Source organism: Carlito syrichta, unplaced genomic scaffold (genome assembly GCF_000164805.1).
Source record: "Carlito syrichta isolate Samal-C Ts95f unplaced genomic scaffold, Tarsius_syrichta-2.0.1 Scaffold123377, whole genome shotgun sequence".
Taxonomy (NCBI): domain Eukaryota; kingdom Metazoa; phylum Chordata; class Mammalia; order Primates; family Tarsiidae; genus Carlito; species Carlito syrichta.
This window is the reverse complement of record NW_007067473.1, coordinates 375915-391588: the sequence shown is the minus strand read 5'-3', so window position 1 is coordinate 391588 and position 15674 is coordinate 375915. Positions and strand designations below refer to the sequence as shown.

At 39.0% G+C, this 15674-nt stretch overlaps 1 protein-coding gene and 1 pseudogene across 1 annotated transcript in view; both read left to right on the top strand.

Moving 5' to 3' along the window:
* The window catches only part of LOC103249749 (cytochrome P450 4X1), a 45962-nt gene that overhangs the window by 7397 nt on the left and 22891 nt on the right, over positions 1–15674 (top strand). The window contains exons 4-6 of the mRNA XM_008048370.2: positions 5187–5314; positions 6978–7105; positions 7204–7358. Coding sequence (XP_008046561.1) covers positions 5187–5314; positions 6978–7105; positions 7204–7358 — 411 coding nt within the window. The remainder of the gene's footprint in view (positions 1–5186; positions 5315–6977; positions 7106–7203; positions 7359–15674) is intronic.
* Positions 414–2825, top strand: LOC103249752 (annotated as a pseudogene).

The following is a 15674-nucleotide window of genomic DNA, read 5'->3' as shown; positions in this document are numbered from 1 at the left end:
AATGTATCCAAGAAAGGGCTAATATCCTGAATCTACAATTTAAGAAGAAAAAATAACCTCAGTAAAGAGTGGGCAAAGGACATGAACAGATAGTTTTCAAAAGAAGACAGGCAAGTGGCCAGCATATGAAAAAATGCTCAACTGTCACTAATCATAAAAGACATGCAAACTTAAACCAGTATTTAAAAGTCAAAAAAAACCAAAACTGCTGCTGGCTGCCTCTGCTCTCTGGCTCCAACCTGGTGTCTTCTCTGGAGGAGCCTCAGGCTACCTGGTGCTCGCTGCCCCCTTGCCTCATGGTGGGGTCAGGTCTCCCTGACCCACCTTCCGGCCTCTGCTCACCTGGCCCGGACCGGAAGCGGCACAGCAGGGCCTGGGCCTGGTGCAGAAGGCAGGCATCCATGAGGTCAGACATGGGCGAGAGGCATAAGAACCACAAGTCAGACAAATACCTCTACAAGGACTTTGTAGAGAAGCCTTTGAAGCTAGTCCTCAAAGTAGAAGAGAACGAGGTCACTAAGCTCTCAATAGGAAGCTCGGGAAAGACTCCAGCCTCTTCGAAGACAAAAACAGAAAGCAGCCGGGCTCGGTAGCTCAGCCTATAATCCCGCGCTTTGAGAGGCTGAAGTGAGTGGATTGCCTGAGCCTGCGGGTTCGAGACCCGCCTGGGCTCTTGTTTATTGTAGAGACCTCATCTCTACAATAATTCAAAAAATTAGCCAGGCATGGTAGTGCGCGCCTGTAGTTCCAGCTACTTGAAAGACTGAGACGGAAGGAAGGCCGGAGCCCAGCAGGTCGAGGCTGCGGTGGCCAGGAGCGTGCCACTGTACTCCAGCCTGGGTGACAGAGTGAGACTTCAACTCAAAAAAAAATATATAAAGCAGAAGAAGAGAAAGGAGAGAAGAAGCAGGATCCGGGGGAAGGAAAGGGGAGAAAACCGAGAAGAGTAAAGGAGGATAAAAAGAAGCGAGATCGAGAATGAGGCAGAAAAAGACCTCCAATGTCACATCCCTTCTCAGGACTTGCCTCCTGAGAAGCCTCTCACAAGCTCTTTAGACAAACAAGAAGTAGAACAGTAGCTCCTTCAAAAAACTTTGAATCATCTGACAAGGCAATTGCGGAGAAATGACCCAAGTGCTTTTTTTCACTTCCTGTGACTAATTGCATTGCTCTCAGCTACTCCATGATCATTAAACACCCATATAAAAACAGACACAAAGATCAATAAAACAGAATAGAGAATCCAGAAATAAAGCCACGTACCTACAACCAACTAATCTATGACAAAGTCAACAAAAATATATTGGAGAGCCATATGTGGAAAAATGAAACTGGGCCCCTGTCTTTCACCATATACAAAAAAAAGACCTGAAACACCCAGTGGCTTTACCATGAAAGACAAGATCAAGAACAATGACTACCAGTTCATAAAAGAACTAAAGGATAACTTCAAACTAATGTGTACCCATACCATAGTTTACAACAAACCAGAGACCATTTATTATAAAGCTGCCAAGAAGCTATTGCACTCAGGGATGAAAACTCTTAGTCTGGAAAGAGTTCAGATCCCGAATCAGAGCATAGACTTCATGGCAGACTTGCAAAATACTCAAAAGCAGATAGAACAGACACTTTGCATAGTGGGGGGGGGGGGGGGGGCGGTGGCAGCTAGCCAAGAGAGAGGGGAGACTCAGGAGATGCAGAAGCACAAGCCTTCAAAAGTTCCAGCAAGGAAAATAAAAAGGAAGACAAAGATATGCTTGAAGATAAGCTTAAAAGCAATCATTTATTAAATAGAAAGAGGGCAGGAACTGATTGACCACATCGTTAAAGAATCTGGGGGAAAGTTGACCAGGCGGCTTGTTACTAGTCAGTGAGATTTTGAAAGAAGAAAACTCGATGGAACAATATCATTGGGACTTCTCCATTCTGTGGATCCCATTGTAGGAGAGCCAGGCTACTGCCCTGTGAAACTGGGAATGACTACTGGAAGACTTCAGTTTGGAGTGAATACTTTACAAGTGTTCAAAGAGGATATAAGGAACAAAGTAACTATAGTGTTATGCTTGGATTATGGACCCTACAGTTCTTATGCACCATGTTATGACTCCACATTTGCATATATCGGCAAGGATGATTCCTATTTAATCTATTCAACCTATGGGGAAGACTGATCTCCCAAGCAATTTCAGCATCCATGAGTTTTGGGCCACATGCCAAAATTATCCATATGTTATGACAGATGATTTACTGGATATTTTAATTAAAGGAGGTCATGCTAGGACTTTACAAGAGTTGGAGATGTCATCACCTGCAGATGAAGGCCATACTAGGACACTTGATACAGAAAAATAAAAGGAGATAATAGAAATAGAGCAGCAGGGCATTTGGACTCTAATACCCAGGGCAGGCTCACAGCACTGAAACCAGAAACATACTTTGGCACTCCAGCTGAAGTTTTTGACTCTGAAGAAGAGGAAATGTCCCAGAAGAAACTTGATGAGACCATCAAATTGTTCAGGGAGCTCCAGGAAGCCCAGGATGAACATCTAAACCACAGACTCCCTCCCAATATGATCTGTCTCTTGGGTCCTTTGTACAAAGAAATGCATCTCACTGAACAAGTGACCAATGATCTTAAAGAACTTGCATAGCAAGTAACTCCAAGTGATATTGTAAGCATGCACAGAGTTTGAAAAGCAATGGGGATTTCCATTCCTACCTCCATCATAGAAAACAACTTTGTAGATTTAACAGAAGATTTTGAAGAACCCGAAAAGATTGATGTCACTGAATGTGGACTGATGGGATTTGAAGCCAACTGATATTTGATTACATATTTATGTACTTGTTTTTCCCATTCTTCGCTTGGAAATGCTTTTCAGAAGATACTAAATATTTGTAAATTGTGTTTCCAATTGAACTTTGGAACAATTAATTTTAATGTCCCAGAGATTGGACTTATGTTAGCTAATAAAACTGAACCTGGGACTGTGGGGAAAAAAAACAGATGGTGGTGAGGATGCAGAGAAAAGGAAATGCTTATACACCATTGGTGAGAATGTAAATTAGTACAACCTTTATGGAAAACAGTATGGAGATTTCTCAACTAAAATAGAATTACCATTTAATCCAGCAATCTCACTACTGGGTATCTACCCAAAAGTAAAGAAATCATTATATCACACCTGTACTTGTATGCTTGTCACAGTACTATACACAGTAGCAAAGTTGTGGAATCAGCCTCAGTGTCCATCAGTGGATGATTGGATTAAGAATGTGATGCACACACACATACACACACTCTCACCATGGAATACTACTCAGTTATGAAAGGTGAGATCATACCATTATCCTAAGTGAAATGACTCAGAAACAGAAAGTCAAAAATCACACACTCAAGCCGGGCTCGGTGGCTCAGCCTGTAATCCCATGCCTTTGGGAGGCTGAGGTGAGTAGATTGCCTGAGCCTGCGGGTTTGAGACCCGCCTGGGCATCGAGACCTCATCTCTACATAAATCAAAAAATCAGCCGGGCGTGGTAGCACATGCCTGTAATTCTGGCTACTTGGAAGGCTGAGGCGGAAGGATCGCTGGAGCCCGGCAGGCGAGGCTGCGGTGGCCAGGAGCAGCCACTGCCCTCCAGTCTGGGTGACAGAGTGAGACTCCAACTCCAAAAAAAAATCACACGCTCTCCTTTGTAAGTGGGAGCTAACCAAGAGGTACACATGGACATACCCATTAAGTGGAGTAATAGACATTGAAGACCTTCAAAGGTGAAAGGACGGGAAGGGGGTGAGGATGAAGTACTACCGATTGGATACAATGGACTCTATCAAGTGATGGGCACATTAAAAGCCCAGACTTCATCATTCTGCAATATATTCATGGAACAGAACTGCACTTATACATCTAAATCTATTTTTTTTAAGAATAAAGAAGATCTATAATGAAAGTTATCTAGGAAAGAGGTCAAAGGAGAGCTCTGAGGTAAAAACACCATGACTTTCTAGAAAGCCTCCTTATCCACCTCTTTCCCCAAAGTCCCATTCTCAAGGCAGCTGATGCATGAATCTGTCCTCTCCCTCTCTTTAAAACTGCAGTCTCACCACCCTTTTCCCCCTCTTTCTTCTATGTTTTTATGTCTTTTTGGAGTTCCTTTATTTCCATATACAAACTAGTAAAATGTTGCTATGAAGCACAGTTTGAGAGTGTTCTGTGAGCATATAAATTAAGCTGTTTAGTCATGTGATTGGCGTTTATGTTAGACAAGGAAGGAATTAAATAAAAGAACATAGGCTTGGATTCAGAACCACCTAGATTTGAATCCTGCCTCATCTTATGCTGACTAGTTGAATGTCATCTAAGGGGACTCATATATTCTTTATTCACCTTGTCTTTGAAAATGAAGATGAGAGTCACATTGCTAGGTTGTTGTGAGGATTAAATGAAACACATATTTTCAGTACTTAATGTAAGGGCCAGCAATGTACCAGTGCCAGATCATGCATTCAATGAAGAGTATCAATTATGTATTAACAAACATTAAAGTACTTTAAAATTCAAATCCTTAATGACCACTCTGGCAATAGAACATTGTAAAGCATTAGCCTTGACAAGTATTTTCACTTTGGGTCATTCACAGAGCAGGTATCAGGGAGCGGATATCTAGGGACAAAGTGGACAGTCTTCTGTAGTTCCTTATGAATTTGTGTTCACAGTATAGTTTATGCATTACTTTGGAGTGGAGAGGAGATGAATTCATTTGTTGTGTTTCTACTATCAGCTAGAGAGTAAGCTGGTTACTTTACATATGCACCTCCATTTAATCTGCACAGCTGCATAATGAAGTAGGTATTTATCATCATATTTCATTGTTGAGAACACCAAGCCTCAGGAAGGTTGTCACTTAATTACTACATAGATAGAAATTGGTGATTTCAGGATCAGCTTTTTCACCAGGCTTTGAAATTTATCAGGCTTTGAAATACTTTCTCACAATGTTAAATATATCCATCCCAGGTGTAAGCATCAAAACAAGCCTCCATCTTCATATACAAACACCACTTTGATCTTCCATGGTTTCATAACTGCCTGTGGGTTACAGCCGCTCCATGCTGTCTGTGTTTCTCATCTTCATCACATCTAATGACATGGCCTGAGGTTTTGTGCCTTCTATTTCTTAAGGAAAAGGACTGGTGAATCTAGAAGGGCCCAAATGGTTCCAGCACCGTCAACTACTAACTCCTGGATTCCATTTTAACACCCTGAAAACATATGTTGAGTTGATGGCCCATTCTGTGAACACAATGCTGGTAAGTGAAGGGAGAAAGTGCTGTGGTATGTTGCAAAATGCATCTAACAGGAACTGTATTGGGCATATGTTTAGTGGGTAGTGCAAATTAAAAGCCAATGATTTCTAGAAATTAACCAATGTACCCTTTGAGCAATAGTTGTATAAACCTTTGTTATGTCATTGGGTGACTTGAAAAAAAATCTGGTCTTTTTTCTTAGATATAGTTTGAGATCCCATGGCAGTAAACCAAATACTAAGTGGTGAGATTTAGATATTTTAGGTGTTGTAGGTGACAGGAAAGGAAGGCAGGAGCAGCTATAGCAGCTTCAAATTCAGAGGAGACTTGAACTTACCATGAAATATAAACTGGTCTTGAATACGTAGAGAATATGGATGAGTGAATTTGAGGCAGAATGAATCAGTATGAACGTAAGTTTAGAAGTTGACATGGACTTACCTGATAGCCATAAAGGACTGAGTAAAGGTTGACAATGCTGTATTAAAGTTGAAGATAGAAGTTTCCTCTTTGTTGGTAGCAGAGGATCATTAGGTGCTGACCTGTACCTTCCAACGGGGCAAGGGGACATTGTAGAGGAACATGCCTGTGGGCAGTCTCTGATTTATAAACAAGCTGTATTCCAAAACTCTAGTTGTACAATGGTTTTGATTTTTAAATCAAGTAATTCATTAACACAGTTTTATCATAAGCCTTTCAAATACCACAACCACAAAGTTCCCAGAGGAACCACTGTTAGCAGCTCATTGGTTGGGTTCTCAGCAAAGCTTGCAGAAGTAGACTGAACCTGGTGTCTGCCAGGATTGTGGTAAAAACATGGATGTGAATTCTAGAGGTAGAGATCTAAAGACACCTAGAACCACAAGCTAGACAGGGAGGAGAGCATCTTCTTCCAATTCCAGTGCCATTCAGCTTCAGCACAATTTCAAATCCACCAGTGATTGTATTTGAGTTTTCTCACCAGTTCTAGGAGTGATTTCTGCTCTCCTCATTTCTCAGCCTCACATTTCCCTGGAATTCCTCTCACATGTCTTCCCTCGACTGAATCTTCCAGACCGCCTCATATTTGGAAGTTTCTCCTTGCTCTCGTTTCTTCTAAACTCATTGTTTCTACTTAGTAAAACTTACATAGTTCAGATGAAACCTTTCTGACTAAACAATTGACGCTTGGGTAAACATTTTTAAAACTCCCTTTGCCTTTTGTGTGTGGTCTCCAAGCCTACAGCACATAGCTTAGCTCCTGTGGGTCGACCTGAACTTACACATTTCAATGTATTTGTATTTTTATGTAAAGAATGCTTGTAATGACAAATGCATTTTCAGCTGGGGGCTTTGTGGCAGTTTTTAAAAGTCAGGTAAAGCATTTCAGGCAGTGCAAGTAGGTCTCCTTTTGTGAGAGAGACGTCAAGCCAGGCTGTATTTGTCTGGGAGCAGCCCCCTGCAGCAACTCCTCCCTATACCTTCTCTCTGTCCCCTGCTCTGAATATTAAATATTCCAAGTTTATTTTGAGTGTGGTTATGGTGGTTGAGAGCAGTGGCGGGTATCTGGCAAAGTTGGTGATTGAAGATGGAGCAAGCCCCAGAGAACTCCCCTGGTGGGTATGTGTCTTGTATCAGTGTTTATCTGTCTTATTATGATGATGCTGATCTTGATCTCCTGTGCCAGGATAAGTGGGAGAAGATTTGCAGGACTCAGGACACACCCGTGGAGGTTTATGAGCACATCAACTTGATGGCCCTGGACATAATCATGAAATGTGCTTTCAACCAGGAGACCAACTGCCAGATAAACAGGTCAGTGACAGGAAAACAAAAAAAAATTTTTATGTTCAACATTATCTAAGTCATTTATTATTGACATTGATTTACATTATCCCAACTTTCTCTTCCAGCACCCACGATCCTTATGTCAAGGCCATGCTTGAACTCGGCAGAATCGCATTTTACCCCTTGCACAGCTTATTGGTTCACAATGACATAATTTTCAAATTCAGTCCTAAGGGCCACCGTTTTCAGGAGTTAAGCCAAGTGCTGCATCAGTACACAGGTATTCGTTGGTTTGGGTTGCCCATGTTCATATGCTGTCATGATTTTGCTGTGTCTATCTAGGAGGATAAGCCTCAATGTAAAAAGAGAAAGAAAATCTGCTCTTAGTGGAGTTCTTATATGGACACAGCTCACATTAAATATAACGTGAATCTTTTAGAAGAATTTGCTATACCCATAGAAGTGGTAGTCTTACCAGAACTTTTCTACATATTATACAATTTTTATGAATACAAAATAACATAAGTGGACATTTATGATTTCAAAGCATATGTGGAATATAGCTTTTTAACAGTGATTACAGTAATAATGGCCAGCTAAAAACACTCATGCAGCATAAGAATGACGAGAGGAACAGAGTAAACATGGACATGCATTCAAAAAAAGTTTGATTCAAAAGTAGTTTTAGCAAAACATAAACACAAAAATTAAAATAGATTAAGCTTTGTAAACAATTCAACATTACTATTCATGAATGCCATAACAGAGAATACTTATTAAGCAGTTATTTCTTCTTCTGCCACTTACTAGCAGCATGACTAGGGCAAGTTTCTTACTACTTTCCCCATAAAATGGGGATAAAAAAATAACCTAACCTATAGATTTGTTGTGATTATGACAATTAATATATATAAAACATTTAGGATAGTGCCTGGCACTTAGTAAATGTTAAACATAAATTATAGTTGCTACATCAAATATCTTCAGGAAATTTGCAAGGCACATCAACATATGCACATTCATGCATACATATATATACACACGCACATAGATGTTATAAGGAGGACACTCAGAGAGGCAGGTTAGAAACGAGACACAAATTGGGCATTATAAATAGCAGTAGCTGTCAAATCTTTCTGCATCATGGCCCACACAGAAAAATATTAATATTTATATGGCTCATCGGAGTAAACAGAAGTAGATTGGGGCCTACATAGAACTTGGTGGAAAAGATTCTATTCTTTTTCTTAACTTTTTTATATTATATAATTATGATGAAAAACACAATGCAAAGTATTAGGGAAAATAATAAATGTTAAATTTATTCAAAAATTCAAAAGCTAAATAGTTTCAAAATTGTTTATCTAGTCAAATTTATCAGTCTTTTATTGTATCTGGATTTTTAGTAATCACTAAGTCTTTCTCTATTCCAGGGTTTCTCAACCCTTGGCACTAATGGCCTTTTGGATTGGATAAATCTTTGTTGTTGGGACTTGGGCATTTTAGAATGTTTAGCTGGACCCCTGACATTTACCCACTCAATGTCAGTAGAACTCTGACAGCTGTAGCAGTCAAAAACAGTCTCCAGACATTGCTGAATGTCCCCTGGGATCAAAATTGTTCTTGGCTGAGAACTGCTGCCCTATTCTCAGGTTGAAGAGAAATTCTTTTTTTGCATTTAGATCTCTGATCTATTTAGAGTTTATTCCTATGTGTGTTGTGAAGTATTAATCTAGTTTTTTTCCAAAAGGTTATCCAATGACCCATTGTCATTAATAAGCAGTTCATCTTTTCCAGTGATCTGAGATAACCACCTTTATCATGTTCTAAGCTGACATATGTACTTGTACCTATTTCTGGATGTTCTTTTCTATTCCACTGGTCTCTCTACGAATGTCATACCATTTTAATTAAGGAGATTTTGTACCTTCTTAACATTAATATACTTTATTTTTAAAGAAGTTTTAGGTTAACAGAAAAATTGAGCAGAAAGTATAGAGAGTTCTCATATTTCCTCTCACCCTACCTCCACACAATTTCCCATTAATGTCTTGCATTAGGATAGTACATTTGTTGTCATTGATGAGCCAATATTGTCACATTGTGATTAAGTAAAGTTCATAAAGTTCACTCTTTGAGTTGCACACTCTATGAATTTTGACAAATGTGTAATGATGCGTATCCACCATTACTGTAATATACAGAACAGGTTCACTGACCTAAAATATCCCCTGTGCTCCACCTATTTATTCCCCCTTTCCTCCCTTGGAACCCCTACTAACCACTGATTTTTTTTTTTTTTACTGTCTATGTGGTTTTGCCATTTCCATAATGTCATATGGTTGAAATCATATGGTTTGTAGCCTTCTCTGGCTTATTTCACTTAGCAATATGCATTTGAAGTTTCTCCATATATTTTCGTGGCTTGATAGCTCATTTATTTTAATTGCTAAATAATGTTTTATTGCTTCAATGTACCACAGTTTTTGTCATGTATAGAAGAGTGTTGGTGATTTTCAAGCCTTGACAATTATGAATAAAGCTTCTATAAACATTCATGTGCAGGTTTGGGGGAAAACAAGTTTTCAACTCATTTGGGTAAATGTCAAAGGCACAATTACTGGATCTTATAGTAAGGGTATGTTTAGTTTTGTAAGGAACTGCCAAATTGTATTACAAAATGGCTATAACATTTTGCATCCTCACCAGCAATGAGAGTGCTGCATCATGGCCCTTCACATACTTGGCAGCATTTGGTATTGACAGTGTTTTGGATTGTAACCATTCTAGTGAGTGTGTAGTAGTATCTCATTGCTGTTTTGATTTGCATTTCCCTGATGACAAATGATATTGAGCATCTTTTCATATGCTTATGTGCCATCTGTATTTTTTTTTTTTTTGAAGCAGTGTCTATTAGGATTCTCTGCCCATTTTAATTGTGTCATTGTATCCTTATTGTTAAGTTTCAAGAATTCTTTGCATATTTTGGGTGCCAGTCCTTTATTTAGTGTCCTTTGCAAAGATTCTTCTCCCAATCTGGGCTTGTCTTTTTATTCTCTTAACAGTATCTTTCAGAGATCAGAAGTTTTATAATTTTAACAAAGTTCATCTTATCAGTTTTTTTCTCTCATGAATCATGCTTTGGTGTTTTATCTAAAAAGTCACCACAAAACCCAAGGTCACTCAGATTTTCTTCTATAATATCTTCTAGGTGTTTTATAGTTTTGCATCTTATATTTAGGTCTCTGATCCATTTTGAGTTACTTTTTGTGAAAGCTATAAGATCTGTGTCTAGTCCCCCGTCCCCCACCCCCGGTTATCTATTTGTTCCAACCATTTGTCAAAAAGACTATGCTTTCTCCATTGAGTTGCCGTTGCTCCTTTGCCAAAAATCAGTTGACTGTATTTGTATGGGGCTATTTCTGTATTTGTTATTGTGTTCCCTTGGTATATTTGTCTGTTTTTTTCACCAATACTACACTATTTTGATTATGGTAGTTTTAGAGTAATCTTGGAGTTAAATATTGTCAATCCTCCAATGGTGTTTTCCTATGAAGTTATGTTGGCTATTCTTAATCTTTTCCCATTATATATAAACTTCAGAATCATTTAACTAATATCCACAAAATAACTTGTTGGCATTTTGATTGTAATTGCATTGAATCTATAGATCATGTTGGGAAAAACTGATATTTTGACAATATTGAGACTTCTTACACACACACACACACACACACACACACACACACAAACACACACACACACATTTGCATTTTACACTTAGGTCTGTGATCCATTTTGAGTTACTTTTTGTGAAAGCTTTAAGATCTGTATCTAGATCTACCATTTATCTAAATCTTTTATTTCATCAGAGTTTTATAGTTTTCTTCATATAGGCCTTGTGAATATTTTGTTACATTTAAACCTATTACATTTTCAGAGCTCATGAAAATGGTATTGTGTTTTTAATTCAAATTCCAATTGTGTGTGTGTGTGTGTGTGTGTGTGTGTGTGTGTGTGTATTTTTTTTTTTTTGAGTTGGCGTCTCACTGTGTCGCCCAGACTTGAGTGCAGTGGCCGCTCCTGGCCACCGCAGCCTTGACCTGCTGGGCTCCGGCGATCCTTCTGCCTCAGTCTTCCTAGTAGCCGGAATTACAGGCACGTGCTACCACGCCCAGCTGATTTTTGATTTATTGTAGAGATGAGGTCTCACCAAATTGCCCAGGCGGGTCTCGAACCCGCGGGCTCAGGCAATCCACTCACCTCAGTCTCCCAAAGTGTGGGATTACAGGCTGAGCCACCGAGCCCGACTTCGATTATTTATATTATATAGTTTATAAGAAAGGAATTGACTTTTATATGTTAACCTTGTATCCTACAACCTTGTAATAATTGCGTATTACTTTCCAAACGTTTCTGTTGATTCTTTGAGATTTCCCACAACTATGTCATCTATGAACAAAGACAGTTTTATTTCTTCCTTCCCAATCTGTATACCTTTTATTTCCTTGTCTTATTGTATTAGCTAAGACTTTCAGTACAATGTTGAGCCCACTTTTAAATTTTTTATTTCAACAAGCAAATCATTCTCATTCTCATTTATTGAAATGATTGTTATGTTTGGTCACTTGCTATAATATTATAATTGCCGTGTATATTATGGTACAATTATTGTGTATTTATTTCCTAAGGTTGCCATAACAAATAACTACAAACTGGGTGGCTTAGAACAGAATTTATTCTGTTACAGTTCTGGAGGCTAGAAATACAAAATCAAGGTGTCGGCAGGGCCATATTCTGCCTTGAAGGCTCTAGTTAAGAATCCTTCCTGTCCAGGCTCGTTGTCTCAACCTGTAGTCCCAGCACTTTGGGAGGCCCAGGCGAGTGGATTGCCTGAGCCTGCGTGTTTGAGATTAGCCCGGGCAACTTGGCAAGACCTCGTCTCTACAATAGATTAAAAAATTAGCTGGGCGTGGTACCGCGTGCCTGTAGTTCTGGATCCTTGGAAGGCTGAGGCGGAAGGATCGCCGGAGCCAAGCAGGTTGATGCTAGAGTGGCCGTGAGTATGCCAGCCTGGGCGACAAAGACTCCAATTAAAAAAAAAAAGTCCTTCCTTCCTGTTCCTAACTTCTGGTGTTTGCTGGCAATCCTTGGCATTCCTCAGATTGCAATTGAATCACTCTAATTTCTGCCTCTGTCTTCACATGGTCAGTTTCCCTATACATATCTGGTTTCAAATTTCTTCTTATTAGTTTACCAGTCATTGAATTAAGGCCCACCCTAATCCTTTATGACTTCATCTTAATTTGATTACAGTCATGTGTCACTTAACATTTCGGTTGATGATGGGCTGAATATACAAGGTGGTCCCATAAGATTATAATACTGTATCTTTGCTGTACCTTTTCTATGTTTAGATATATTCAGATACACAAATACTTACCATTGTATTGTAATTGCCTACAGTATTCAATATAGCAACACGCTGTACAGGTTTATAGCCTGGGAACAGTAGGCTATCCTATATAGCCTAGGTGTGTAGTAGGTTGTATTATCTAGGTTTGTGTAAATATACTCTGTGATGTTCACACAATGACAAAATTGCCTAACCACACATTTCTCAGAATGTATCTCCATTATTAAGCAATACATGACTGTACTTCTGTAAAGACTGTATTTTAAAAGGCCACATTCACTGTTTTTTGTTTTTGTTTTAGTTGGAATCTCATTCTGTCACCCAGGCTGGAGTGCAATGGCATGGTCACGGCCACCTCAGCCTCGACCTGCTGGGCTCAGGCGATTCTTCTGCCTCAGCCTTCCAAGTAGCTGAAACTATAGGCACGTGCCACCATGCCCAGCTAATTTTTTGATTTTTTGTAGAGATGACGTCTCACCAAGTTGTCCAGGCTGGTCTTGAACCCACGGACTCAGGCAATCCTCTCACCTTGGCCTCCCAAAGTGCTGGGATTATAGGTGTGAGCCACTGTGTCTGGCCCACATTCACAGTTTCTAAGTGGTCATAAATTTTGAGGGGACATTATTCAACCCAGTATACTGTTTCTTTCTCTATGTGGTATGTCTTTTTTGTCCTTTTAAAATACAGTATCTTTTGATGTTTAAAAGGTTTATATTTTTGTTCTATTGCTACCATAGTATTTGCCTGTATTTTGTTATTGTGGTAAAATGCATATAAGATAACATTTACCATCTTAACCATTTTAAGTGTACAGTTCAGTGACATTAAGTACATTCATACTGTTGTGCAACCATCACCACCATCCATCTCCAGAACTCTTTTCATTGTGCAAAACTGAAATTCTCTACTTATTAAACAATAAGTCCTCATTCTCCTCTCCTCCTAGTCTTTGACACCCATTATTCTACTTTCTGTCTTTGTGAATTTGACTACTCAAGTATGTCATCTAAGGGGAATCATATAGTATTTGTCCTTTTGTTATTGGTTTATTTCATGGTTTATCAGTTTTAAATGATGTCTTTTGATTTCCATTTATTACATCTACAACTATTAGTAACTTACTCTACTTCCCCCTTTACTCACCCCTTTCTCTCACTCATATCCTTCTATTTTTAGTTGCACTGATTTTACTGTTAGTGTTTATGTGTTCTTCCTTTTTTATATAAACTTTTTATTTTAAAGATGTGGGGTACAATTCAGGGTTAGGTATACAAATGTTTATTATTCAGGTACCCTTGTTGATGAGGTATGCACCCCCATCCCACCCCGCCTGGCAGTTTCTCACTACTGCCAATCCCTTTCTTATAGTATTACAATAGTTCAAAGTCTGCTTATTAGTGAGAACATATGATACTTGGTTGTTTCTGTGATAGATAACTCAGTATTATAGCCTCTAAGTCCATCCAAGTTGCTGCAAAGTTCATAATTTTGTTCTTCTTTATGTAATATTCCATTGTGTATATGTACCACATTTTTAAAAATCCAGTCCTCTTTCAATGGGCAGCATGGTTGGTTTCATGTTCTTGCTATTGTAAATAATGCTGCAATAAACATGCTTGGGCAATAAACATAGAGTGATTTGAGTTCCTCCGGGTATATTCCCAGTAGGCGGAATGTGGGGTCGTATGCGAGGTTGATTTTTAGATCTTTTAGAAATCGCCACACTGTTTTCCACAGAGATTATACTAGTTTACACTCCCACCAACAGTGTAGAAGTGTGCCCTTTTCGCTGCATCTTCTCTAGCATCTGTTGTTTTTTGAGTTATTGATGATGACCTTCCTGACTGGAGTTAAGTGGTATCTCAGTGTGACTTTAATTTGCATTTCTTTAATGACTAGTGAGGTTGAGCATTTTTTCATGTATCTGTTGACTGCTCATGTGTCTTCTTTTAAGTATCTATTCCTATCTTTTGCCCACTTTGTAATGGTACTGTTTGTTTTTTTCTTTTCAGCATGTTTGAGTTCCTTGTAGGTCCTAGATATTAGGCTTTTGTCAGATATACAGTTGGCAAATGTTTTTTCCCAGTCTGTGGGCTGTCTCCTTGCTCTCTCAGTGGTTTCTTTGGCTTTGCAGAACCTTGTCAGTTTGATGAGGTTCCACTTTTCTATCTTATCTCTTATGGCATGGGCACTTGGGCTTTTGATCAGGAATTAGTTGCCAGTTTCAGTTTCCTTAAGGGTATGTGTTGCTCTTTCACCTAGGTCTCTATCTTTGTTTTAGTGTGAGATTTAGAATTAAATCTCTTAAATGCCCAACTCAGTTCTTTTAATGAGGTTTTTGAAGTCCCTTTAAAATGGATAAAGTTAATCCTTTGTAGATTCCTCAGGATGGGCTCATGAGCACAGCATTCCCTGAGTTATTGTATTTTTAAACCTGTTTTTCTTTTTTTATTTTTTTTAATCAATATTTTTAATTATGATTTTGTGGGGTACAGTTAAGGGTTAGGTGTACAATTACGTTTCATTCAGGCACCCTGTTGATAAGAGGTGTTTCCCCATCCCCAGACAGATATTAGCGACTGTTAATCCCATCCCCTCCCTCCAATAGTTTCCCAGTACTGTCAGTCATTTTCTTATAGTATTACATTGGATGTTCAAGGTCCATTATGAGTGAGAACATGTGATACTTGGATCTTTGTTGCTGTGAGAGGTCACTCAGTATTATAGACCCTAGTTCTATCCAGGTTGCTGCGAAATTCATGATTTTGTTCTTTTTTATGGCTGCGTAGTATTCCATCGTGTATATGTACCACATTTTTTTAATCCAGTCCTCTTTTGATGGGCAGCATGGTTGTTTCCAGGTTCTTGCTACTGTGAACAATGCTGCGATAAACATACTTGTGCAGGTATCTTTTTTATAGAGTGATTTGAGGTCTTCAGGGTATATTCCCAGTAGGTGGATTGCGGGGTCATGTGGAAGGTCGATTTTTAGAGCTTTTAGGAATCACCACACTGCTTTCCACAGAGGTTGCACTAGTTTACACTCCCACCAACAGTGTAGAAGTGTTCCCTTTTCACCACACCCTCACCAGCAGCTGTTATTTTTTGAGTTGTTGATAATTGCCATTCTGACTGGAGTTAGGTGGTATCTCAGTGTGGTTTTGATTTGCATCTCCCTGA